This window comes from Pantherophis guttatus, chromosome 17, assembly GCF_059756535.1.
Source record: "Pantherophis guttatus breed Tessera chromosome 17, ASM5975653v1, whole genome shotgun sequence".
Lineage (NCBI taxonomy): Eukaryota > Metazoa > Chordata > Lepidosauria > Squamata > Colubridae > Pantherophis > Pantherophis guttatus.
Window position 1 is genome coordinate 15698613 of NC_142079.1, and position 26662 is coordinate 15725274.

The 26662-nt window shown below is 50.9% G+C and overlaps 1 protein-coding gene across 6 annotated transcripts in view; it reads left to right on the forward strand.

Annotated features, from left to right (window-relative positions):
- The window catches only part of CABP1 (calcium binding protein 1), a 41437-nt gene extending 18554 nt beyond the window's left edge, over positions 1–22883 (forward strand). Inside the window, exons 1-7 of one of the 6 annotated variants that reach the window (XM_034438474.3) lie at positions 2091–2920; positions 11050–11235; positions 13393–13423; positions 15293–15436; positions 19326–19435; positions 20104–20251; positions 22293–22883. In XM_034438474.3, the coding sequence (XP_034294365.1) occupies positions 2876–2920; positions 11050–11235; positions 13393–13423; positions 15293–15436; positions 19326–19435; positions 20104–20251; positions 22293–22318 (690 nt within the window). In that variant the 5' untranslated portion in view covers positions 2091–2875 and the 3' untranslated portion in view covers positions 22319–22883. The other 5 variants (XM_034438473.3, XM_034438470.3, XM_034438471.3 and 2 more) reach the window with 5 other exon arrangements.
- Positions 22884–26662: the final 3779 nt, after the last annotated feature.

The following is a 26662-nucleotide window of genomic DNA, read 5'->3' on the forward strand; positions in this document are numbered from 1 at the left end:
ACCAGGTTTAAAGTTGCCAAGATTGGAGACCCCTGATTTAACTCACAGCTAGGAGGACATCTGGATCTGAGCACCTGCTTCCTTGGGGCTCCTGAAGAAGCCACGCACAGCCTGGCTGACCCAGCCAAGGGACCCTGGCATCTTCCCAGCAGGCCCAGACTCCTCTTGTCACTGCCTTGATAAGATAAGGAGCCACTTCAGGAAAGGAAGCTCCATCCGGTCTCCCGTGGCAGATGGATGCAGGAGGAGGAAGAGGAGACCTGGTGGCAGCACTTATGGCTTGCCCCATCAGTCACAAGCCCCTCTAGCAGCCGGGCGAGACCGTTTTCTCTGCCGAATAACTGAGATTCCTGTGAGGCAAATTTGAGCAGGAGACTCATCCTCAGAAGGGGCCAAAATGCATTTTGAATTGGAGTTAACTCGCTTCCAATGGCTGGCTGGCTGGAAGGAACCTGCCTTTGGTGAAAGGATATTGCTAAGCGCAAAACAGGCTAAGCTGCCACCTGGAAAACAGTTCTGTGCATCCACTCAGGACACACATGCTTAGAAAAGAAGCACGGCGGAAAGTGAGCAATGACGCACGACCTTCACACCATAATAGTCAAGAGCCGAGGCTCTCCTACCAGGGCAGAGGGGCAGGAGAGACCCTCTTTTGGTATTTAAAAAAAAAAGCACCATCTGGCAAATACTAAGCAATTGCCCCCTCCCCCTCCTCAAAAAGGGGGTTGAACTGAGCTGCGGTGATTTTCAAAACAGGGAGAAAAGTATTAAAACCATCAGTTCTTCTGCAAGAAGGGACAAAGGATGGACACTCAATCGGTGTCTGCCGCCCTCCGCCCCCTCAGTTCAAGCTCCTCTATCAGCATTTGCTCCGTCATTTCCAAAAGAAGACCAGACGGGGTGAGGATAATGGAAAGGATGAAGAAAGATTCTCGAATACAAGAGCCAGGCCCGATGAGGGGAAGTTCCACTTCACCAAAATCTGAAAAATCTCCACATCACAAATGGAGAAAATTCACTGTGCCTGGTTTGCAGGCCAGCACCTTCTTTGCTACCCCAAACTGACTCTTAATCATGACAGTGAGGGGATATTATAGAAGGGCTGATTTTGGAGCTGCCCCAAATTGAGTGTGGAGAAAAAGTCTGTTTGTATCTCCTTAGACCAGTGTTACTCAACCTTGGCAATATCAAGATGTGTGGATTTCAACTCCCAGAATTCCCCAACCAGCTGTGCTGTGCCCAGAACCCTCTGGCTGTTGCCAAGCCATTTGGGGCCCCACCATGGTCTATTCCTTTCCCCTTCCCTCCTCTTTGTATATGCTGGATTCTCAGCTTCATAAACCTGGTTCTGGGCTCTGAAGGATCAGCTCCCTGATCCAGGAATGTCTGGCTGCAGAGACTCCAGTTGGCCTGAGTGTATCGGTAGAATAATTCCTTGCGTTTCCTCTCCTCTGGACCTTCTCCAAGTGCCCAAGGAAGGGAAGGGCTCAGTCTTGCTTGAAAAGCAGCCCATAAGAAAGCTCAGCTGAGCTGCCTTCTCTCATTCCAGAGAACGTCCCTTGGAGCTCCCTGGATCTGAGGAGGAGAGCAGAGAGGTCCTCAGCTGGGGGGAATGGGACAACTTGCCACAGCCAACTTCCTGTGGCCAAGTCACCATGACTAAGTCACCACAGCTGACTCGCTGCTGGACAGTTTGCCACGGCCAGCTCTCGCCATGGGAAAACTCACCGTGGGACAATTTCAACAATTCTATTTTAATCATTTTTAATAAACATTATTTTAATTTTTGCCATTCCCATCTCATTCTGTCCCTCCTTTTGCATCCTTTCTTTAATGACTCTATTCCACCAATTCTTTGACGTTAGTGTCACTGGTCCTGCAGGTTGTCCTGTGAGTTCTCCTGCAGTGAGTTGGCCAGAGCAAGTTGGCTGTAGGAGTTAGCTGGGACACCAACGCCTTGCTGGCTCCCTTCAGCTGCTGCCTGGAAAGCTCAGCCCCTCCTGCGGGGCTTCTGGGGGGGGGGCGGGGGGCTGGCTAGACTTGGGAGCAGCTGAGCTCCAGCACCCTTGATTTCAACTATGGGTCAGTTTCCTAGGTTGAAGGTGGAGCCCCTTCCCAGCCTTCGTGGGCATGGAAGAAAGAAAGGGCGACCCAAGCGGGGCTCCGACGGCGCCTTCGCCTCCCTTTCCGACTCCGTTTCCCGGGAACTGGCCGGAACGCGCCTTCCTTCCTTCCTTCCTTCCTCTTCGCTCAGAGTCCTTTGATCTGCCCGCTCTTTACCGGTTGCTTCCCCTTCAGCTGCCCGCGCACACCTGAACGTCGGAAGGCTAAGCGGCGCCAACTCTGGACCTCCCCGCCGGCACCCCGCTCGCTGCCCGGAGGAGCCCACCTGCCTCCCCGCACCGCGGCTTTCCCTCCGGCCGGGAGCCCCCTTGCTCGGCGGCGAAGCGGGAGGCAGAGAGAAGCCTGACCCTGGGGAGGGCAATGGGGCGGGGGGCGCTTTGCCCTTAATCTCCGCTCCCCTTCAGAGCCAGAGCGGCTCCCTGCCTGCCAAGCGGGGCGGGGGGGGGAGAGGGAGGGGTCGGGCTTTAAACCGAGGTAGATTAGATAATTCCTCTCCTTCTCTCCCCTCCCTCCCTCCCTCCCTCCCTCGCTCCCTCCCTCCCTCGCCTTCCCCTCTTTCCCTTCTTGGTGGAGAAAGTTGGGCGAAAGGCGGCAGAAAGAAAGAAGGGAGGGAGGGAGGGGGGAGGGGAGGGAGAGGCCCCGCCCGCGGCAGCCACAGGGCTCGGGGGTGACCGGGGGCGCCCTTTGCTCCGATGGGCTCGGCTGCCGGCTGCCCTGCCTGAGCCGGGAAGGAAAGAAGGCCGCCTCCGGGATGGGCAACTGCGTGAAGTCTCCGCTGAGAAGCCTCTCGCGGAAGGTAGGTCCCCCAGCACCCCTTCCCCAGCGGCCGAGGGACGGGTGTGTGTGTGTGGAAGACGCGGGCAGGGGCGGCACGTGGATCTCGGGCAGCGGCCAAAGGAGCCTCTTGCGCCGGGTGGGGGGCTCCGGCCACGCAGACACGTATCCCGGGGCAGGTGGTGGTCGCCTAATGGGTGAGTTTGCAACGGGGGGGGTGTCGGATTAGCGGAGGCTCCCTCCAGTTTGCTCAGCTGGAATTGCGGGTCTGCCACAAGCGGGAAGGCGGCTACTAAGGAGGACCTCTTTGGTGGGGTGGAAGGCAAAGCCCCCTCCCCACAAGCGCCGGCGTCTCCCGCTCCCTTCTGAAAGACGCCGGTCGGAGTTTCTGCAACGCCGGCAGCTGAAGGGCCGTAAGCCGGACTTTTGCAGGGCTGGGGAGCTCCCTAGTGCCAGGCACAGATGGAAACCATAGCAAGATCGCCGTGCCAGGGGTTGGGCACGCAGTTGCATCGCTAGTTACGTCCCCAAATATTTGCGTTTGTTTTCTCACCATCCACTGCTGGTAGTTTATGTGTGGGAAAAGGGGATGTAGAGGGAAAAAAAGACCAGTTTCCATTTAAGGTACTTGAAGGAACTTCCTCTTCTTTCCTTCCTGCCCCCCCCTTTTTTTTCCCCTGGCGAGTTCCAGGTGAGAGAGAGAGAGAGAGAGAGAGAGAGAGAGAGAGAGAGAGAGAGAGAGAGAGAGAGAGAGAGAGAGAGAGAGAGAGAGAGAGAGAGAGAGAGAGAGAGAGAGAGAGAGAGAGAGAGAGTAAACATCTCCTACTCCAGAAGTTTGCTGAGAGAGAATTTTTTCCCCAGGAGATCAATATTTTTGCTCAGTGTTCAGTGGAGCTTCCTTGATAGATTTATACTCCCAAACTCTTTCTAAATTGTTTGTATGAGCCAGCAAGTCTTACGTTGCATGCAGCTTTATAAGGGGGCTTCTGGCTTTGCTGAAGTTTTGCTAACTCTGCATCCGATCATCCTTCAGAGGATGGCAGAGTCAGAATTCCCAGCCAAAGTGGTACTTGGGAATTTGTACCATTAGCTGCTTTATGGAGCTTGATGATGCCTTCAATTTTCCTGGCACCGCCTTTGCAAGAAATCATTTTAGCTACCGAGAAGTTTAACCAAGAAACTCAGCAATAAAGAGGAACACTACAATATTTGCTGGTTTTCATCAAAGCCCCCCCCCTTTTTTTTTTTCTGAAATGGGACAAAGCTTTGAATGAGCCTTGGTAGAACAGTGGTTTAATGCACCCTGTTATTAACACAGCTGCCTGCAATTTCTGCAGGTTCGAATCTTACCAGGCTCAAGGTTGACTCAGCCTTCCATCCTATCTAAGGTAGGTAAATTGAGGACCCAGTTTGTGGGGGCAATGAGCTGACTTTGTATAAATATACAAAAGTATGAAGGCTATTGCTTAGCGCATTGTAAGCCGCCCTGAGTCTCCGGAGAAGGGCAGCATATAAATCAAATTTTAAAAAAAAAGGAAAAAAAAGAATGGAGGTACCAGTTTCTGAAACAATCTGTGGCTCATCAGCAGAAAGGCCTCCGTCAGGCTCCTGGGAGTGATTAAAAAGCCAAAATGGCAGTCAAAACAATAGGACTGAACCGTTGCTCCTTCCCGAACCAGCATCTCAACTTTTTGGCTGCAGGTTGGGGGTCCCCGGTCCCTTGGATTAGACCTTTTGCTTGGGCACTTTGCATTTATTTGTTGTTGTTTTTTTAAAAAAAAATTAGGCTGTTCCCAAGCTGCTTTCCTGTCCTGCATTGGTGAACATCAGGCTATGCAATGAGCACTAAGGAAAGGAAAACTATCCCATCCAATCCAAGCTAACGACAATTGATTAATGATTATGAGTCATCAAAGCTTTCCTAGAAACTTGTTCTGATATCCTTCAGTGGAACCCACAACTGGGTTGCCCCCTGCAAGGAGAAATAATCCCTTGTTCTCACCCAGCTGGTGGCTCTCAAAGATAGGCAGGACAAGGGGGCCTCCCTGGGCCTGCAGAGCCTGATCCTTCAAGGAACTGGGGCTTGAAGAGGGGCAGGCTTGCCAGGAAGAGTTCTAGAGCAGTGTTTCTCAACCTTGGAAGCTTGAAGATGGGTGGACTTCAACTCCCAGAATCCCCCAGCCAGCACTGCTGGCTGGGGGATTCTGGGAGTTGAAGTCCACCCATCTTCAAGCTACCAAGGTTGAGAAATACTGTTCTAGAGGAAAAAGAACGTGTTAATGGAAGTCCAGGCACAAATATACGTGGTGCTAATGAAGTGTGCATGTGTGTGTATAATAGCAAGGAATTGACCAATGTTCTTTGCGCACCCCAACACTCTCTCTTATGGGGCATTTCCCACCCTGGACGTATGCTGACCAGAGCCCCACTTCTGCCCCTCTTCCTGTGTTGTTTGAGGTTCTGCTGGTCGGAACAAGCAGGAGCTGAGAATCTGGAACAAGCGGTTATTGTGTGTGCAAATCATCAAGCGGCATATTGCTCTAAGTTTCTGTGCCCATGCAGGGGCGTGTGTGTTTGTGCCTGTGTGTGAGACAGAGAGATGATAAAATGACTTTGATGTTGAGTTGGGGTCTCCATCGTGGCTCCGAGGATGGATGTGTGGGAAGGCACAGGTCCCAGCAGCGCTTCCTAGAAGGGGAGGAGAGAATGGTCCTACCAAAGGTCCAGTGTGCTTAAATGAGGTCCCAACAAGGACAGGGGGTGAGGTGGGTGGGGGTGGAGGTGTTTCTGGCCGATGCTCTGGCCCATCTCCAGCTGTGCAGACTAAGCAGCTGCTGGTCTCTCCAGCTGAATCTCGGGTCAAGAGAGTTGATGGGAAGAGTTGGCTCCAGTGCCAGGAGAGGTACCCTTTGAAGGAGGCTGGAGAATCTATCATGTACTTATTCTGGTACTTTATTATCACCTTCAGCTCTGCTGATACAGCACCCTAACTAGGTTTATTGGCTGGGGCTTCAGCTCAATTTTCAGGGCTTTTGATTTCTCTGCCCTCCTTCTGAGTCACCCAAGATAAAGTTTCAGAAAGAATTAGCTTGAGAGATTATGTTCCAAAAGAGGATAAATATAATTTAGGACTCTGAACCTCACATAAATTCTAATTGTCTCTTCCTCCGCATCACCCCCACCCCACCCCCAAGAAGCCTTAAGGACACCCCCAAGGATGTCTGTGCAAACGTACAGCCCAATCAGGGAGCTAGGTCTCATTGGGGCGCCTGTTCACGAGAGGTAAGCCTGTGTTTGATGGCACCCAGGTCTTCAAAATGTGCAGTCCTGAGCATCATCTGCCACACTGCAGTCTTGGAAATCTTCCTTGGCAGTGCCCAGAGAAGCTCCTGGACAGAGGAGACCAGCAGAGTCTTGAATGGGGAAGGAAGGAAGGGAAGAAGGCCCCTTGATTGAGGTGTGTGTGTGTGTGTGTGTGTGTGTATGTGGTCAGTTTTGACTCCTGGTGATTGCCTGGACTGCAGGTAGTCCTCGACTTACAACAGTTCATTTAGTGACCGTTCAAAGTTACAATGGCACTGAAAAAAGTAACTTATGACCGTTTTTCGCTCTCACAACCTTTGCAGCCTCCTCAGGATCATGTGATCCAAATTTAGATGCTTGGCAACTGGTTCGTATTTATGACCGATGCTGTGTCCCAAGGTCACGTGATCCTCTTTTGCGGCCTTCTGACCGACAAAGTTGATTCACTTAACAACGGTGTTAGTAACTTATCAACTGCAGTGATTGACTTAACAACTGTGGCAAGAAAGGTCGTAAAATGGGGCCAAACTCACTTAACAAATGCCTCACTTAACAACAGAAATGTTGGGCTCAATTGTGGTCGTAAGTCGAGGACTACCACTAATGAGTTCCTGCACTTTTCTTGGCAAGTTTTCAGAAGTAATTTTCCATTGCCTGCTTTCTAGGGTTGAGAGACAGTGACCGGCCCAAGGCCCCCCCAACTGACTTCATGCCCAAGGTGGGACTAGAACTCACCACCTCCCAGATTCCAGACTGCTGCCTCAACCACCACACCACACAGGCTCTCTAATGTTATGAGAGTTGTAATGAAAATGCAGACAACCCCACCTGTGTTCTCACGGTGAATTCAACGGACTAAAGGATAGAACCGTAGAACCGCTGGGGTTGAAAGGGCACCTTGGAAGTCTTGCAGTTTCACCCCTGCAGAAAGCCTTGGACTATTCCAGAGAAATGGCTGTCCAGCTTGTATTTGAAAGCCTCCAGTGATGGAGCCTCCATAACACTAGGAGGCCGGTTCTTCCATGGCTCCAGAGCTCTTGCAGTCAGAAAGTTCCTCCTGATTTCAAGTATGGATCTTCCTCTGTAAAGCTTCTGTCCATCGGCTCTTGTCCTATGCCTTCACCCTCCCCAAAATAGATCCACCCTCTCTTCTCTGTGACATCTTTCATGTATTGCAAGATTGCCAGCCTGTCTCCCCTTAGCCTGCTCTTCTTGAGGCTAAACTCAGCCAATTGTGGGTGCTCCAACACTGGAGGTTTTTAAGAAGAGATTGGACAACCATTGGCCTGAAATGGCATTGGGTTTCCTGCCTGAGCAGGGGGTTGGACTAGAAGACCTCCAAGGTCCCTTCCGACTGTGGTATACTGTATTCCTGTACCCGCCCTCCATAAAGTTTATATCCCAAGCCTCTCACCATCTCTGCTGCTTTTCTTTGCTCTCTGGCTCCTCAACAACCTTTTGGTATTGCGGCCAACAGAGTTGGTCACTGCATTGGGTTTGGTCTGCAGCATTCAGCCTACAACCAGATGAGTTTTTGGTGATTGGGGGTGTGGAGGCTGAGAAACCAGGAGGGGACCTTCTAAAATGGGTGTGGATGGTGATTTCGGTGCTGTGTCCTGCCGTCCCTGCTCTCCCTTTGGCCGAAGCGAGGATAAGAAGATGCGGCTCTGAGTCCTTAGAAAAAGCATCTCTGGAGTTGAAGGTTCCAGTTTAAAGCAGGAGCCTTCTCCAAACTTGGAAACGTTAGGACTTGTGGAATTCCCCAGCCAGCCATGCCCCTGGCTGCCCCTTCCTATGACCAAGTATTCCATATCTGCTGCAGGTCAACCCTTCTGCCTTCAGACTCAAGAAGCCCCTCCTGGGCCAGGCTTTCCTCTTCAAAAGAGTGTTGGGTCCAGCTGGGTGTGGACCTCTGCCCATGCCAGAAATTCACTCCAATTGGTCCGGGGAGGGGGACCTATTATTGGGAAATAGTGCCCACCTTATTTCGTGGGGGCATCTTGGTTGCGGAAGCTGCTCCTGCCCCCACCCCCAGCGCCAGCCGCAGCTGACTGGAGCGAGTCCATTCAGGCTGCGTTCCAGACAGAAAAAACGGCCATCTCATCAGGCAGGGTGTGTCCCCTGCCATAAACCTTCATTGCCATTCCACATGGCAGTGCAGGTGCCCCCTGAATCCACATTCTCAGCCCTGTCAGGAAGCATTCTGCCAAGCAGGATGATGGGGTGGCAGCTTCTTAACAGTAGCTCTCAAATGGGGCCAGAGGAACTTTGAGGGGAAGGGGGGAATGCTCTCGGCTTCTCATGAAATCAGCAATAGGATGGCAAATGTTTATTGCACCGAATGCAGAGGTCCTTGTGAGCACCGCTGCTTTTTATAGCTGCATGGGAATGTCGGGAAGGAGCGTTTCTGCCAGAGCTTGGAGTGGGGGGGTCATGACTATATAAGGTGTGAGCCACTGACTCTCTGTTGGGCCTGGAAGCACTCAGACAGGATTCCAGCTGGAGCCCCGAAGGCCTGTTGGAGAAGCTGTGCCCCAGAAGGGGGGAGGGGGCAAGGGGAATGGGTCTCGCCCCCAGAGAGGGAGTCAGGTAGGGGCTGTGCTGCATCCAGTGGGTTAAAACCCAGCATGCAGTCGGCTCCTGTGGAGCTAAACCAGGTCATAGCTGGCTGCTGCTGCTGAATTTTTGCCTGTTTCTCTCTGTGTCATGCACAAGAGCGAGAGACAACTGCACGTGTGGTCGGCCCTCTACATACAGTAGAATGCAAGTCTCCCGTGTTGCACAGGAAACCTCTGGACTCTCCAGAGGGAGGGGGCTCCCCTTTCGCCTTTGCACAAGGTGTTCACCTTGAAATAAAACCTCCACAGCAGAAATTTGAGGGATTCTAAATGGCTGGTCAGTCTATGCAAGGTTTTCTGTGCATGCACGGAGTGCAGCCCTAATGAAAGGGCTCAGTAAGTGAGTCGAAGAACAGATTCAGGAAGGAAGCAGGGAGGAAGCAGACCCACAAAAGGTTTGCATCTTCTGGCTTGTCTGAACCCACAGGCTCTTTTGCGCAGTCTGTAAAAACAAGGCAAGGAGTGACCTCCATCGTGACAACAGGCCTTTCCCCACAGCAGGGATGACAGCCTGGGGCCCTGGGAGGCTTTTCTGATGAGAATCAAATGGGCAGACTCCCCCCGTTTGTAGAGAGGGGGCAGGTGAAGACTCTAGAACAGTGTTTCTCAACCATGGCTGCTTTAAGATGTGTGGACTTCAACTCCCAGAATTCCCCAACCAGCCATGCTGCTTGGGGAATTCTGGGAGCTGAAGTCCACACATTTTAAAGCAGCCATGGTTGAAAAAAAACTGCTTCTAGACCAGGGTCTCCAACCTTGGCAACTTTAAGACTTCAACTCCCAGAATTCCTCGGCCGGGTGGGGAATTCTGGATGTTGGAGGAGGTTGAGAAGCTGCACTAGAGCAGGGGTCTCCAACGTTGGCAACTTTAAGACTTGTGGAGCTTTGCTGGCTGAGGAATTCTGGGAGTTGAAGTCCACAAGTCTAAAAGTTGCCAAGGTTGGAGACCTCTGCTCTAGAGGAAGCCCTAATGAAGAAACAAGCAACTGTGGCTCCTTCCTTCCTCAAAAACCTCACGGGGTATTTTATCCAATCCTATCTGAGGCAGAGAATGTGGACGGTTACCTGGAACTTCCATCCCTGAACACCGAAAGCAAACCTTGTCCTAAAGGCTGAGGGTCTCTGCTAGAGCTTCACCTTCTCTGAAAGGTCTTTTATTAATATTCTTTTAGATGTTTTTATCCCACCTTTCTTGTTTTTGCTACTGTCTTGGTCTTAAAAATAGCAATGTACACTCTTGGGAAGGGGATCCCCCTCATGTCAGGTGAGCCAGACAGGAAATACAAACAGATGAGATAAATCTACTGTATTGTAAGGTTGCATTAAAAGAATCTTGCAGGTAGAAACTTCCTGCCACCCCTTTTAAATCTTTGATCAATTAAGGCAGCTCCTTCCTAAGTTTCTTCCTCTGACTGTTTAAGCGTCTGGGGCTTCTCAATCTCTTCTCTCTGATTGTTTCCTAGGCAGCATCTCTTCCCCTCCTCCCTGAAGGTCATCCATACGGTCCATTACCCCTCCACATCTGCCATGCTGGGGGCTGCTGGGCCCCAGACATCTGGAGATGTGAATATTCTTATTTATCTCCCACCTCAATAGTTATGGGGGTTGAGAAATGCTGGTTACTTGGGTCCTGCCCTCGGAGTTAGCAATTTGTTGGGACCAGGCAGTTGCCAGTTGCACTCTTGCTGGATTGTCCTGGCCTCTCCAAGCCTTCTTTGCTTAGGACCAGTGACCGAAGTGAATCCAGCAGCCCTTCTTCCATGCTGGGTCTGCTGTCTGTTGGAAGGACTGTGTGGCTTTTGATGTCATTGCAGAAGTAAAGTCCGGAGAGTGGAGGAGGCTGCTTGACTTGCAAGAGCAAGAGTACTGCCTCATAGTGCTTTACAGCACTCTCTAAGTGGTTTACAAAGACATGTAAACTTGCGTCCTCTCTTTGAAGAGAATGTGAGTTTGCACTGGGGCCAAACTGCAGGGCGATGGGAAAGATTGTGGAAGGGTGTCTGGGAGGTAGAACATTCTGTGCCTGAAAGATGTAGCTTGTCCCCTAGAATCCCACAGCTGGTCCTCTGAAACCCTCCTCAGCTGAGAAGGCTGTGCCACTTCAAGGGGTTGCAGGGAGGGGGCGTCCCAGAGGCAGGGGTGATTCTCGGGGTGCCCACCTGAGGCCGGAGGCGCAGAGAGGTAACTTCCTCTGTTGTGTTGTTTGCTTGCTGCTGAACTGACCAAGAAGATCCACCAGGAGGAGAAGGCCTGCTATAAGGCGGTCCAGCTGAGTGAGGAGGGGCCGTCGGCCGTCGAGGGCCAGGGCCAGGGCTCTGGGCTCCTGGTGCTGGCCCAGAACTGCGCGGTGATGCACAACCTGCTGGGCCCAGCCTGCATCTTCCTGAGGAAGGGATTCGCGGAGAACAGGCAGCCGGTATGTAAGTCACAGCAGCACCCTCTTGGGACAGGCTGCCCACGGGGGGCACAGAATCGCCTGCGCCCAGGGCTGGAAGGGGCTGCTCCGAGACCCCCGGAGACCTCTCCTCCTCCCCTGCCTGGCCCTTCCCATACTCGGGGAGATTCCCGTGCCCCGAACACCCCTTAGTTGCAGGAACATGACACGGAGACCTGAACTGCAGCAGGGGGACCATGGAAAGGGATGCTACGCTGAGCTCAGGTGGAGGACACCTTCAAGAGGCGCCATGTGGGGGCTGATGGAGCGGCAGAGGGGAGAAACGGCTGACAGTTGGGCCATCTCCTATGTGTCATTCCCCCCTGCCCCCCACCCCCACCCCCGGAACGTTGCAAGCCCACCGTTACACCAGGATGCCTGTTAAGGGATCATCCTTCTCCAGAGCTCTCCTCAGGGCGCCCTAAAAGTTATTTAACCCTCCCCCTCCCCCGTCTCCTCTCAACTGCTCTGCCAGGGCAGCATCTGGCTGGGTTCAGCTCCAGCTCTCTGGGTGATTATTCCTGTTGTTGCCTTACTGCTCTCCGCACCCTTGAGGGATCCTTGCCCCAAACCAGCCAATGGCTGCAACTGATCTCCCGCAGAGATTGCCCATAAGCAAGGAAGCTGCTTTTTCTCCTTCGCAGCCCCTCCTGCTCACTCCCCCCTCCCAGCCTAGCAGAAGAAAGGGGAGGGGGCATCTGGAAAGAAGCCGGGGGGGACGGGGGAGGCCATCTGAAAGGGATTTGCTGTCTGGTTCAGCCTTTCTGCTCCCCTTGGAGCCACCCTGGGCTCAGGGCAGGAGCATGCTAGGTGGAGTAGCCGGCCTTCCGCGGCTTTGTCAGACAAGGAGATTGGGGAGGGGGGAGGGGCTGGGAAGGACCTCCTGCCTGGGAGCCAGCAGCATCCTATGGAAGAAGAGATGTTTCCCCCTTAAGCAGCGCATTTCCAGCTGGGTTTGCTTCTATTCATGGCAGCCACAGAGTTTTCTTCTGCTCCAAACGAGCTTCCTTCCCTCCTTCCCTCCCCATCCTCCACCTCTGAAGCGCAAGGCCCATCTTGGCTGCTTCATGCCTTTGTTGGCCCCTCCTCCTGCGTCCACCCCAGGATCCCTTCCTGTTGGGCACCGGATAACGGCATCTCTGGGCTAAGGCTGGGCCATTCTTGCTGCCCTGAACAGCAGGAGCGGGGGGGGGAGGGGGAGGCTGCAGCTGAAACAGGGTGGAAGGAAGGAACATAGAACATACAATAATAGGCTTGGAAGGGGCCTTAGAGGTCCTCTAATCCAAGCCCCTCCCTGTGACAGGAGATCCTATACCAGTGATGGCTAACCTTTTTGCCATCGTGTGCCAAAAGCGGGGGTAATGGGGGGGATTGCGTGTGCGTGTGCCCACACCCATAATTAAATGCACCCACGCATGCGCGAGTGACCCACCCCCCGCTCTCCCCCCGCTTTTGGCATACGATGGCCTGGTAGGCCCATTTTTTTGCCCTCCCCAGGCTCCAGAGCCTTTCTAGGAGCTTGGGGAGGGTGAAAACAGCCTTCCCCACTCCCCCAGAGGCCCTCCAGAGGCCCGGAAACAGCCCGTTTCCCGACTTCCAATGGGCCCAGAAGGCCCCAAAATCAGTTGGCCAGTGCGCACATGCATGCTGGACTGAGGTAGGGCAACGCTCGCGTGCCCACAGATATGGCTCCGTGTGCCACCTGTGGCACCCATGCCATAGGTTCACCATCACGGTCCTATACCATTCCAAACTTTCTTTGGGCTTCATGGGATGGTTACACACGATCATAGAAAGAAGAGTAACAGAACAGAAAAACAGAGTTGGAAGGGAACCCAGAGGTCCTGTAGTCCAACCCCCCACCTGAGAAAGGGGCTCTCCCTCCCCACCCCCTCTACCACATCCGCCATCCTCTGTCCTTAGGAGGGAGGCCTTTTCTTCAGGTACCCCTGAATTACATGGATGAGCCACAGGAGGGCGGGGGGAGTTCAGCTGCAAACGCTCTTGGCCAGATTGTCTACTGGACCCGATGACCTCCCCATGGCCCCTCATGCCTTTTCCTCACTTCCCATGTCAGCACTCAGTGTATGCTCTGAGGAATGAAGGGCTGTTTTAACCACAGGAACTTTCCCCCTGCAGGACCGAGAGCTGCGTCCAGAAGAAATCGACGGTGAGATGTTTCCTCTTTTCTTTTACTGTTTTAGAGAGGGGGTCTCCACACTGGGCAACTAAGCCTTGTGAACTTCAACTCCCAGATTTCCCCACCCACAAGTCTTTATGTTGCCAAGAGTGGAGACCCCTGGTTTAGAGGACTGTAAAAGGGAAAGAGGGCCATTCATGTCGGAGACTCCAGTTCTTGTATTTTCAATCTTTAGTTGTCTCCCACTTCTCCAGCAACTGGCAACTTTAAAAAAAAAAAAGAGTCATAAAAATTGACATGCATTTATGCATGTTGTCTGTCTCTCTCTTTTTCACCCATCTACCAATCTATCTTTGCAAGCGGTTGTTCTGTATTTCCCACCCACAAATGTACACAGATTAGATTATACTTTGTGTGAAAACTTGCATCCTTACATACATTCCGAGAAGTGTGAAAACTGGAGAAATATGTTTGGGTGGCAGATTGATTTGGAAGTGGGGATTTGAATCAGCAGCAAAGAAGCATCTGGCTGGGGTGCCAGAATGAGACTCTGGGACTCTGGATTCACGAAAAGTGATCTGTGATCCAAGCAACTCTCAGTCCCTGCCTGGTGGGAGAGTACAGAGACACTAGGGGAGTTTTGGAGAGGTTCTTAGTTTAAACCTTAGTCCCCAACCTTACTGGCTTGGCAGCCTGGCAGAGAGTCGGGGGAGAGGGGGAATGGTTGTGTATGGGTGCCCACCGCTCTCACAAGTGGAGCTTCACAGGCATGTGTGTTTGCCTGCTGCTTGTATGGCCCAGCAGGGGGCCACGGCCTGAGGATTGGGGACCGCTAGTTTAAACCGGAGGTCTTCAAACTTGGCTATGCTGGCTGGAGAATTCTGGGAGTTGAACTCCACAATTCTTAAAACTACCAAGTTTGAAGAGCTCTGGTTTAAACCAGGATCCTCTGAGATGCTTTGAGTGGAATCATATGTGGCTTTACCCCAAAGCTGCTTTTCCCAAAAGGCAACTGGACTTTCTTGGGTTTTTTTTTTTTCCCTTTGAAAAACGTTTTGCTTCTTAACGTTACAACTGGCCCTCGGAGTGCTAACCACGAGGTGACTGCAAAGAATATAAATCCTTCCATCCTCCACCAGTCGGTTAGAAGTGAAGAAACCTCTTGGATGAGAAACAAAACATTTTCAAAGAAAAACCAAGAAAGTCCAGTTGCCTTTTGGAAAAGCATATTTGGGACAACCACGACCTGGATGATCTCCACTGAGAGTCATGCCTTTAGCTCTGTGGGGGCCACCAAGAGGGACTTAAAAAGACCTCTGATGAGTCGGGGGGGGGTTGTCACTCATCCCCTTCTCTGCTCCCAAAAGGGCACAAAAGTTAGCCAAGTCGCTAGCTCCTTTACACCTGCGGAAGAAGACAATAATGGTGGGGGTCTTGCTCCAAGGCTGAGGGTCTGCTGAATCCCCAGGAGGCTGATCGGAGGAGAAAGCACCAATTCCCACACATGCCCCCCTGCCACCTTCTTTTCAGGACCCCCGTTCATCTGCAGTTTTGGCACCTGTTCCACATGACCTCCCGGGGCTTCTGCCAAGCGCCATAGCCGTCCTCTTGGGGAATTGCTCCCCCTTGGAAGATCTGAGTGGTGGTGGGGTTTCTTGGCTTCACTGCAAGCTGATTCCTTGAAGATGCGAAATCTCAGGGAGGGCTGGAGGGGGGCTCTGCAGGAACACGTGCGTTGTCACGCTGGCAACTGCTCGAGCTCTAGTCAGCAGAGAGGGGCAGAGAGCCCCTCCCAGACCCTAGATGAGAGACCCTCCAGGGCCAGGCTTTGCAAGAGGCGAGGGCGAAAGACCTGTCCCCCTCCACAGGCCCCTCCCTCACCTGCATTTGACCCCACAGAGCTGAGAGAAGCCTTCAAAGAGTTTGACCGAGACCGAGACGGCTACATCAACTGCCGAGACCTGGGGAATTGCATGAGGACCATGGGTTACATGCCCACCGAGATGGAGCTGATCGAACTGTCGCAGCAGATCAACATGAACTGTGAGTGGCAGCCACCCACCTGCCTGCTGCCAGGGTGTGTGTGTGTGCTGGCCCTCCCCCGGCCTCTCCTGGATGCTTTTTCTCTCTCCGGCCCCATCCTCCTGCTCCCACCTTTGCCTGCTTCCTTGCCCAAGTAGAACCCCAGCCTTGCGCCAGGCATGATCCCTGCATGCCACCGGTGGGATCTGTGCGCCTGAAAGCTCAGCCAACACACGGAGGAGAGAGTCAGCTCATTGCTCCTCAAGGTGCCCCGTTTCCTCTCGGAAGGCCTGCCGTCATCCACTCCCCTGTACGGCTGCCTTGGTGGGGTGGAGGGGATTGTCCCTCGTGCAGCTTCATCGTTCTTTCCTGGACCAGCTCAACTGTTTTTGCAAGGATAGGAGGATTGCTTTGGCCAAGGAGACTCTGGCTTGGTTCACACACTTCACTCAACCCAAAACCGAGTTCATCATTCCAAATCTCCTATGCAGGCTTAATGCAATGGTTTGTGTGAGGAACATTAAGACACTTTAATTCCTGCAGTGTACAGAAGCCGAAAGTCCCCTGTTCCAATTTAGTTGCAATCACACACTTTGTGAATTTAAGCAGCATCACTCAAACCATCATTTTGAAACCATGGAAAGGGACTGTTTACAATTAATTAATTAATTAATTAATTAGAATTTATCAAAAACGAGAAGAATGAAAGAATAAAAATACAATGACAGGGACAATAGGCACGTTAGTGCACTTATGCACGCCCCCTCCACTGACCACTTAAGTATGATGTAAGGGCCATGGAAGTCCATTTGTGACTGAAACTGTGAAAATGTTGTAGCTGAGACAACTGGATCAGGTAGAGCATTCCAGACTTTGACAACTCTATTACAGACATCATATTTTTTACAGTCAAGTTTAGAACAATTTACATTGAGTTTAGAGCAGTTGTTAGTGTGCATATTATTGCGATTAAAACCAAAAAAAGTCATTTACTACACTGGTAGACCTACCACGAGTTCTGTGTTCAGTTCTGGGACCATATTATTAATATTATATACACAAAAATGTGAAGTCACAGCTGCTGGTTCTTCAGCCGGCATTGGCTTTCATCCACAATAGTTCTTCTCAAGCAACCGGGGTACCGTAATGGCATTGTGTCTGTTGTTGTTATTATTTTAACCTACATTTTAAGGAGAACGTAGTGCAACCGAAAGAGCAACAGCAAGCTTATTTCTTTTGATAAAATCTGTTAAGTTAGGAAAAAATGTTCCCAGACACCTCTTGATTTTTTTGTAGCCACCGACCCATGTCTCTCAAACTGGAAGGTGTGGGCTTCCATGCCTGGAATTTCCCAGCCAGCATTCTGGGAGTTGTTGAAGTCTTCATTCATGCTGACTGGGGAACTAAGGGAACTTAAGTCCACACATCTTCCGAGTTGAGAAAAGCAGGAGGTTGGGTTCAAGCTGCCCTGGAGAGGGGCTGCCTCCCGTCACTCAATCGGCTGGAGCGAAGGCTGGACCCCCAGAGGACTTCTCCTTGGCTCCCACCCTGAGGGGGGGTTGGACTGAGCAGCCCCTTGCAGTCTGGGGGGGGCGCCAGTTGGGGATGAAGGTAGGGAGCGACTCTGCTCAGCGGCTTGTGCATCCTCCCGCTCGCTCAGAGCAAGGCAAGCAGAAGGATTGTCCCCCAAGCACAGTTCCCATCGCAAGGCCAGATGGAGACGGGAACGTGACTCCCACATGCATAATCGCCTTCTCGCTTTGCTGCACCCCTTTCCTCCAGGGTTCCTGCTGCCTTGCTGGAGGGACGGAAACCAGGCTCGGTTGGTTTAAATCAGTTCCAGTTGGCCTGGCAAGGCGAATTCTGTTCTGGTCTTGCCCTTTCCTCCGAGAAGGGCAGAAAGCAATTATTTTGCAGTAAATTAGCAGCAGCAGCAGCAGGGCAGCGAGAGAGTCGGAGGCTGACTTAATCAGGGGACCTGCGATTGCCTTGAATCATCAGATGCCTCATTCGAGACAAAGCATCATTTTGTTTTGGGAAATAAGCAACTCTTTGGAAGTTATGAAAAAGGAGAAAGTGACACTTGTGCATGTCTGGTCAGGCTGCCATCTTGAAATGTAAGAGAGAAAAGGAATCCGGTGCTAAGAGCTGCAGTGGTCCTCAGGCTGTGGCTGTGCTTGCCTCTGTGAGTGTGTGCGTGCGTGTGTGAGCGCACACGCATGCATGCACACATGTATATAAAAATATGTTGAGATTCTAGAAAGAATGCAGAGAAGAGCAACCAAGATGATTCTGAGACTGGAGATTAAAACAAATGAAGAACGGTTGCAGGGAGTGGGCCTGACTAGTCTAGTGAAGAGAAGGACCAGAGGAGACATGAGAGCATCTTCCAATATTTGAGGGGCTTCCCCAGAGAAGAAGTCAAGCTGTTTTCTAAGGCACCCGAAAGCCAGACAAGGAATAACGGATGGAAACTGACCAAGGAGAGATTCAACCTAGAAATAAGGAGAAATTTTCTGACGGTGAGAACAATCAACCCATGGAACAGAAGTTGCCTTCAGAAGTTGTGGGAGCTTCATCACTGGAGGCTTTCAAGAAGAGACTGGACTGCCATCCGTCAGAAATGGTGTAGGGTCTCCTGCTTGGGCAGGGGGTTGGACTAGATGATCTCCAAGGTCCCTTCCAACTCTGTTAATCTAATCTGTATGCATGTATAAAGCTGAAAATCAAAGCTGAGCCCATCTACTCCTTCCCCAGTCAATGGCCTTTGCCAAGTATGCCCTTTTGGTCACCAAGCCCTGCACTCTTCCCTGTTAGTAGCTCTTTTTATACCAAGCATAGAATTGAGGGGCTGGAAGGGAACTTGTAGTCCAACCCCTGCTCAGGGGAGCGCTCTTCATACCATTTTGGACAAATGGTTCTCCAATCTTTTCTTGAAAACTTTAACAATGGTTCAGGATCAGCTATAAAGAAAAGCAAGAAGTGCTGTAGACAATTTTTAGCTTGGTGTTTCTCAGCCTTGGCAGCTTTAAGATGTGTGGACTTCAACTCCCAGAATTCATGGGAGACTGGGAAATTCTGGGAGTTAAAGCCTTAAAGTTGCCAAGGTTGAGGAACATGGCTCTGGCTGTTTCTCAAGTATTTATGAGAATGTTTCCAGTCTCACTAGAGAAAAATATTTTCCACTCTTTCTTCAGGGAGGCCATCCAGGGTTCTTCGAGTGGTTCACAGCCGTAAATGTTACCGTCCTGGGAATATTTTGGGTCATGAGTCAGTCTGAATCCAGAGCTGCTTGCTTTTATTCCATGCCAAGCTGTGAACGTACATTGGTCTCAATTTATCCCGCTGAACTGGTGTGACGAGAATGTTGGTTGCAGAAAAGGGTGCAGAAAAAAGGATGCCGAGTCTATTTAAATTAAGAAATTCAGATTGAAAAATATAATCATGAGAAACAGCAGATCCTTGCAATTTTAGGTCTATAGCTCATGAGTTTATTTTAAGCGCACATTTGTGCTGTGACATCGTGACATGAACTCATAACAAGCCTAATATATTACACACTTTGTTTCAGTAGGAAGTTTGCGTTTGAAAACACTTATTTTTCTTCTGTACATGCAGACTCTGTGGCCTCCCCCAGCAGTTGCAAAACAGTGGGGGGGGTAGGTGGGGGGGCAGGCAGCCCTGGCTGGACGGGTAATCTGCTCCTTTTTAGACGTCAATTGTTTCTGTGCCCTTTTAGGCACAGGCCAAGCTGCATGGAGTCCCCTGGCGCATGCTGTCTTCTCCACCCCGTGTGGGGCCACTTGTGCACATCCCGTAGCGTCCAGACGATGCGGCTGGAATCTGGGTTCGGATGGGGGTGCTCAGCTGTAACCGCCTTCTGCCACATTCTCCCTCCTTGTGTCCTCAGTGGGCGGCCATGTAGACTTTGATGACTTTGTGGAACTGATGGGACCCAAGCTGCTGGCAGAGACGGCCGACATGATTGGGGTGAAGGAGCTGCGAGATGCCTTCAGGGAGGTGAGAAACCATTTGTGTCATGTCTCTTCTCTTCCTCTCGGAGGGAGGCTTGTTTTTCTGCCTTCTTCTTGGGGGTGGGGGGGGGACAAAGGTCTCTTTCCCTGATTCTCTTGGTGGTGTTTTCTCCTTACTCGATGGTTGGACGGGATGGCGGTGCTGCTGCTATTCTCCTTGTTTTCTTTCCCATCGCCGCTTCTTCCCTAGTTGGAGTAGGTGTGCTTCGGATTGAATCCCAAAGAATTGCTTTGTGGCACGTGGAATATGCGCGTTGCACCTGTTGAGAACAGGAGGTTGATAGAAATTGCTGGAGATAGGTGTCAGGTTCACTTTCCTGCACACGCCAAAGCACTTTCTGGAGACCGCGTCTAAAGAGCTGTGGAGCCCTACTTTCCAGCTGCCGCTCTGAAGATAAGAACTCCCTCCTAATCCGTCCACTGGGAATGGCCTCGTCTCAGTTCCCCTCGTGAATTGAAAGTGCAATTCACACTTGCATGTCATTGCATTTAATGCTGCTGTTGTCAAGGGACACTCTCAAGGTGTGAGGTGTAAAACCAAAGTGTAGTCACATGTAGTGGGCTAGGTTGGGTCAAGCCGCAGCTTTGAGAGATCCACGGAAAGCCTTTGGGGAGCCACCAACTCTGTGGTTCCTCCTGGTGTGCTTTGTGCAGTTTGACACCAACGGAGACGGAGAAATCAGCACCAACGAACTGCGAGAAGCTATGAGGAAGCTCCTCGGGCAGCAGGTGGGACACCGAGACATAGAGGACATCATACGGGATGTCGACCTGAACGGGGATGGGCGAGTGGACTTTGAAGGTGAGCGGAGGGAGGGGGGCTGTCCATTGGCCACAGGGAGGGAAGCAGCCATGGAGCTGGGAGACGTGGCTGCTTGGGGAAGGGTCCCTTTCCTGTAGCTTGTTTATTACAGCATGTAGAGGCTCTTAAGAGGCACTCAATAAAGGCTCAGCAGGGGTCTACGGCAGTGGTGGATTGCTCCTAGTTCTGTCCGGTTCTTGCAAACCGGTAGTAAAGATAAGTAGAACCCACCCCTGGTCTACGGGCCTCACAATTCTTCTCACGACTGACCTCGGCCAGCTGCTGTGAAAATGGCAGGGATGATCTGCACGCACGCATGCACGCACACAGATACCCCCTCCCCAGCCTCTAAAGGAGAGTAGAAAGGGCCTCTGGCCAGCTCCCACCCCTCACCCCTGACTTTAGAAGGTTAGAAAAAGGAAAGTGGCCTGGCTCTAAGAGGCTTCTGTACCTGTTGCAGCCCAGGGATGGGGGAGACTCAGAGTCAGGAGCTGGGGGAGGGGGGGTTCTTCCCACCCCCAACTCAAACAGGTCTCTAGACACAAGCATGGATGTTCTGCCATTTGTGATTTGGGCAGCTGAGCCAGAAGAAAATGGGCTTTGCTGGCCAAGAAGGGCTGCTAAAGCCCCCTGTGGAAGCCAGTGGTGGTATTCAGCCAGTTCTATCCGGTTCGGGTGAAACAGTAGCGGCAGCCACCGGAGGCTCCGCCCAACTGCCTGCACATCACGTCCCATTTTTGACGCTCTGTGCATGCGCTCACATTTGCGAACCGGTAGAGAAGGTAAGTGAATACCATCCCTGGTGGAAAGGCTCTTAAGATGCCTTCTGACCTGCTAATACAGTTACTTGTGGCATTTCCAGCCCACCTTGAAATAGTTCCCAGAGTCGCTAATCATGAACATAACGTAATTCTTACATTAAGTAATTTAAAATGGACATTTTATTTAGAAAGCAAAAAATAAAAAATGGCAGATTTCCCATCCCCCAGCATCATCTCCAATTATAGAGAGTAACAGAATTGGAAGGGACCATGGAGGTCTTCTAGTCCAACCCCCTGCTCAGGCAGTAAACCCTATCCTATACCTTTCCAAACAAATGGTTGTCCAATTGCTTCTTAAAAACTTCCAGGGTTGGAGAATTCACAACTTCTGGAGGCAAGTTGTTCCACTGGATCATTGTTCCCACTGTTAGGAAATTGGGGTTTGAGCAATTGAAGAAATTGTGAGCTGAACTTGGGGAAGGTATGAAAGAGCTATTCAAGGGAGGAGGGAGGGAGGGAAGGGGAAGGGAGGGAAAGGAAGGAAAGGGGAGGGCAGAGGAGGGAAGGGCTGTTTAGGTGAAAGTTGGCCGAGACCATGAGACAGAAGGAAGCACGAGAAGCTCAAGCTAGTACAAGAAAGAACAACAAGATGCCTGAACAGGCTTTCAAGATTCTGTTATTTAATCCTATACCCCACAATAGTAAAAAAGCATCCATTTATTTGTATAATCTCTTTTTTTCAGTTATTTTGCAATTACGTTGGCCATCCTGAGTCCATTTTTGGGGGGCAGCTATAATAATCAAATCAATACAATAAATGCATGAATTCCTGGGATCTCCACCCCCACCCCCAGTTTCTTGACCTGGCCTGTCTGACACCCATGCTGAAAGGCTTCCCAGGTTTCTGTCTGTTCCTTCTTATACTAAGCAGAGTCAAGGTCCACTATTTTGAGTTTCTTTTCCCTCTTCCTTCTTTCTCTGGGCACATAACCGCTTTTCCACGTCTTCTTTGGGTGTCTCTTTCATACCTTCCCCCAAATTCCTTTACAGAAACGCTCTCTGTTTCTGGAAAACTGCTGTAAATCTGAATAATGAGATTTAAACCAGTGTTTTTTGTTGGCAAAGTTGGCAATATTAAGATGTGTGGACTTCAACTGCAAAGCTGGTTGGGAAATTCTGGGAGTTGGCAACTTTGAAAAACGCTGGTCTAGAAGGACCCTTGGTCAGTGGGAGAAGGTCCTGTCCAGCACTGTCTCTCTGGCCTCGTCCCTTTTCTGCAGAGTTTGTCAGGATGATGTCTCGCTGAAGACGGCTCTTGAGCTGAGTGGTGACCCAACCCTGGAGGGTAGAAAAGGGCCCGTGTGGCGCACCATGCCCTGAGCTCCTATGCAATGCCGGCTGCCCCACCGACGGTGTGCCGCAGTGACCTGCCTCACTACTCCACCTGGCCTGACGCTCCTTCCCTCTCCACACTGTGAATGATTCGGGGTCTCCTGCATCCGAAGCGCTGCCGGGGGAGGCGACCTCAGAGGGGGCAGTGGTGCCCGTGCCCGAAGCAGCCACGGAGGGCTGGACGTCGTCGAGGTCTCCTTTTCCAACGCCTCGCCTGCTTTTGCTCTTCCGGCCAACCCTGCAAAGCGATGAGAAAGAGGGGGGGCCCTGGATGCGGTGGGGCCCCCGGGACCAGTGCCTGACGTGGACTGTGCTCTGGACTTCTGTTCCTTGGCCAAGGCGCCTTGTACGAATGCCTCCTTCCTCTCCTCTGTGTTGCCTTGATTTTTGCCTCTGGAATGTTTTTCTGTCTCCCTACAGTCATGTTAAGGGGCACCAATATATGTTTGCGCAGAAAAACAAATAATATTGAACAAATACTCTCCGCGAGGCTGGCTCTTATTTGCCAAGGGGTGATGGGGTCATAGTGGGGCAACTGGGGATCAAGGCCTGCAAGGGGGGCTACTAAGAACCCCCCAAAAAGCTGGAGCTAAGAATAGAATAGAATAGAATAGAATTCTTTGTCGGCCAAGTGTGATAGGACGCACAAGGAACTTGTCTTCGGTCCATAAGCTCTCAATGTACATGCAAAAAAACAATGATAAACCATGAACTTAATCATAAAATACATTCATAATAAATCATGATACAACACTCAGGGATAGTCATACGATCCTAAATAAAAGCAGTCAACATAAATAATAAGATACAAACAACTGATGGCCATAAGATGCTAAAAGAATAGCAGAATATAATAATTATATATATTTATTATATTAAAATAAAATTAATATAAGTATAATATATAATATAAATATATATTATATAATATATAATAGGATAATATTGTATAATAATATTTGTAGCTCAGGGTTGAGCTGAGGGGCCTTGGTGCTCTCTGAACTTGATTGATTTCTTCCAGATGTTTCATGACCTAATCTAGGTAACACCATCAGTGCTAGCCTGACCAGTACAGACTAGCACTGATGACATTACCTACTTTGGGTCATGAAACAGGTGGGAAAAAAAGAACCAAGCTCAGAGGACACCAAGGACCCCTCAAAACTGGAGCTGGCAATCATTGCCCATTGGAGGCGATCATTGTCCATTGGCAAGGCCACCTTGCCATAACGAAGGCAACCCCTTTTCAAGGGGAAGGACGACCACTGCGTTGTCCACCAGAGGCCACCTGTAAACACTGCAGCTCCACGGCATGGGTATGCCCAGGAGCCCGGCTTCTCTTCAGCTGCCCTCTCTCTCTAGTGAAGAGAGAAAGGATTGAGCCTCTGCTTCTCTTGCTACTGTTGTGCCCACATTTCATGCTGGCACAAAGCTGCAGACTGCTCTTGCTTTAGGAGACAAGTAATATTTATCTGGTTTACTCTAGCCTGGTGTTTTTCAACCTGGGCAACTTAACCTGTGGACTTCAATTCCCAGAATTCCCTAGCCATCATGCTGGCTGTGGAATTCTGGGAGTTGAAATCCACACTTGTTAAAATTCCCAAGGTTGAGAAATTCTGCTCTAGAGCCCTATACTTCACTAGCAAGAAACAATGGCCCTTGTGGCCTGACTGTCCATCTGTGGCCAGTCTCAGCTGCTCTGGTGTCTTCTTTAAGCTCCAAACTTGCTATTCCCCCCCCCAATGGCTCAGAGGAATCAAAGGAAGGCAACCCCTTGCCCACAAGTCCAGGAGCACCCCTGGATCTGCCCAGCTCCTGTCCATATGGCCTTCCTCTTCCTTCTTCTGCAAGAAGTCAATGTAGGGGGGAAGGGGCAGTGAAGCTGGCAGGAGGCACAGCCCAGGCAGGTTGGCCTCCTGGGTTGCTAAAGAGACTCAAGTGGAGCCACTTTGCCAATTTGCATCTGGCCACATGCATCATGCCAGCCGGTCTGCAAACCACACAACCTCACCCAAGAAGCCACATTGTGAAAGAAGAGACAACACACTTGTTTGCCTGTTCCCCACACTTGCCCTCTGGCCATCCAAGTCTAAGACCAAGATGGTGGCTGCGGCCTTGCAGTTGAAGCTGTCCATTTCTTACCTGCGTTGCTGCCATCTTGACCTGACTCCAGAGATGCCAGCTGCTAAAGGAGGAAGGCTAGCACTCTCCCCTGACTGGGTTAGCCATTAATCTGAGCCAGCCAGGCGCCAGGCCCTTGAGAGACGCACACAGTGGATGGGAAAACAGGCAGAGCTTCGATCACACAGCTGTGGCCGCCATCTTGACTATTTTTGACCAAACACTGCAGACCACCTGGAGCTGCACCCTTTTACGTAGGTGGGACACAGTCAGCACATGTGGCTGCAGCAACTGGGCACTCTTGAACTTTTGTGCTGAGAGTGGTAGGCAACTCACCTAGTGCATTAAAGAATCAAAACAGGTTTTTACAGACAGGCAAAATTAAATTCAGCACAGGGCAGCATCCTAAATGGCCAAGCAGGCTCATATCTAGTGAGGGTAGGGAGACCAGGAAATCTACATCACTGCTAAGAAAACACGGTGGATCATGCATGTATGAAGCGGCCAGGAGCATGGGAGTCTTTGTCTTTACAAAAAGATTGCACATGCACAAACACACTCATCCCTATGATGCGCTTATGACCAAGCACATTAAATGCAGTATTAATGGAGATTCGTAATGCAATCAGCAGGAATATCCTTCCTTTGGATGACTGAATACAAAACGAAATACTGAAATCACTCAGTACGACACAACATGATTAATTTAGATCAGTGTTTGTCAACCTCAGCAACTTGAGGGTATGTGGCTTTCCATTCCCAGAATTCCTTAGCCAACAATGCTGGCTGAAGAAATCTGGAAGTAGACGTGCACCCTACCTAAAAGTGGCCCAGTTTGAGAAACAGATTTAGATGAACACTGAAAGCTGTTTGGAAGATATGGGCATCCCGTGGCAGAATTTGGTGGTTGTCGGCTGAAAAGCAAAGGGGGGAGGGGCTTGGAAGGCTTTCCTGCCATTGAATAGGCATCCTTTGCCTCTGGGAGGCTCAGCCAAGAGAGTGACTACCATTCTGATCTCACATGCCTACAAAAGGAAAATCACAGCTTGTAGAGAGGTGGCTATGAAGAAACCCGGTAGTCCTTGCACAATATGTTCACACAACACACTAAACTGGAGTCATCATCGCAGGATAAGAAAATATGGCTGTGTTCAGGTCATGCGCTAGACCCATCAATAAGCTGATTATAGTTTCAGGTTTAGGTCTGGTTTCCACAACAGGCTGAACCCCAAAGATGCAAAACCATTGGCTTCTTCTCCCACATTGTGTGGGCTGCACTTGCCCTGACAAAAGTCCAGAATGTACTCTCCCCCTCTCAGCCCTGGTGGTTTGGTCTTGTCCCTCAGCACCTCTCATTAAATCTTGGGGTGTGTGTGTGTGTGTCAGGATCCAGTCCTTCCAGCCTCCTTCTCCTCCTCCTGCAAGAGAGGCTCTCCCACTTCTCTCGTTCCCTGCCAAACAACGCTCATGGAGGCAGGGGGAGGATTGGGGGGGAGGTAGTTTTCATGTACAGACGGATTTGGGGATTAAGTCTGCAATCTAATAATCTCATTGCAGAGATTACTCCTTTCATCTGCCAGCCAGCCCAGAGGAGGCTCCCATCAGTCCGTCCAGAGCAACTTCATTGGTCAGCATCTCAGCCTGTTTTTCTGGCATGAGACATCTGGGAGAGGACCTGGACCTCCTCCTCTTGTAGGACCCCTTCCAGCCTCATGTGCTCCAGAGTGTAGGAACTGTCTTGAAGCCTTTCCGGTTAGGCAGCCTCAAGGGGGAGAGGGGCAGGTGGAGGACAGATGGTGTTTGGAAAGGCTCCATGCAGGGGGTGAAAGGCAGCCCACTCCTCTCTACCAATACAGGAGAATATTTGTAGCTCAGGGTTGAAATGAGCGGTCCTTGGTGCTCTCTGAGCTTGGTTGTTTTCTTGCAGACGTTTCATTACTCAACTAGGTGATATCACTAGCACTGATGATGTTACCTAGTTGGGTAATGAAACATCTGCAAGAAAACATCCAAGCTTAGAGAGCAACAAGCCCCCTCCCCTGGTCAATTTGCTCTAAGACAGCAACATCACAAAACAGCAGGATCCCTCAGCTGGTCCTCATTTGCTCTCACCTTGCTTGCTTAAAAGAAAGTATCC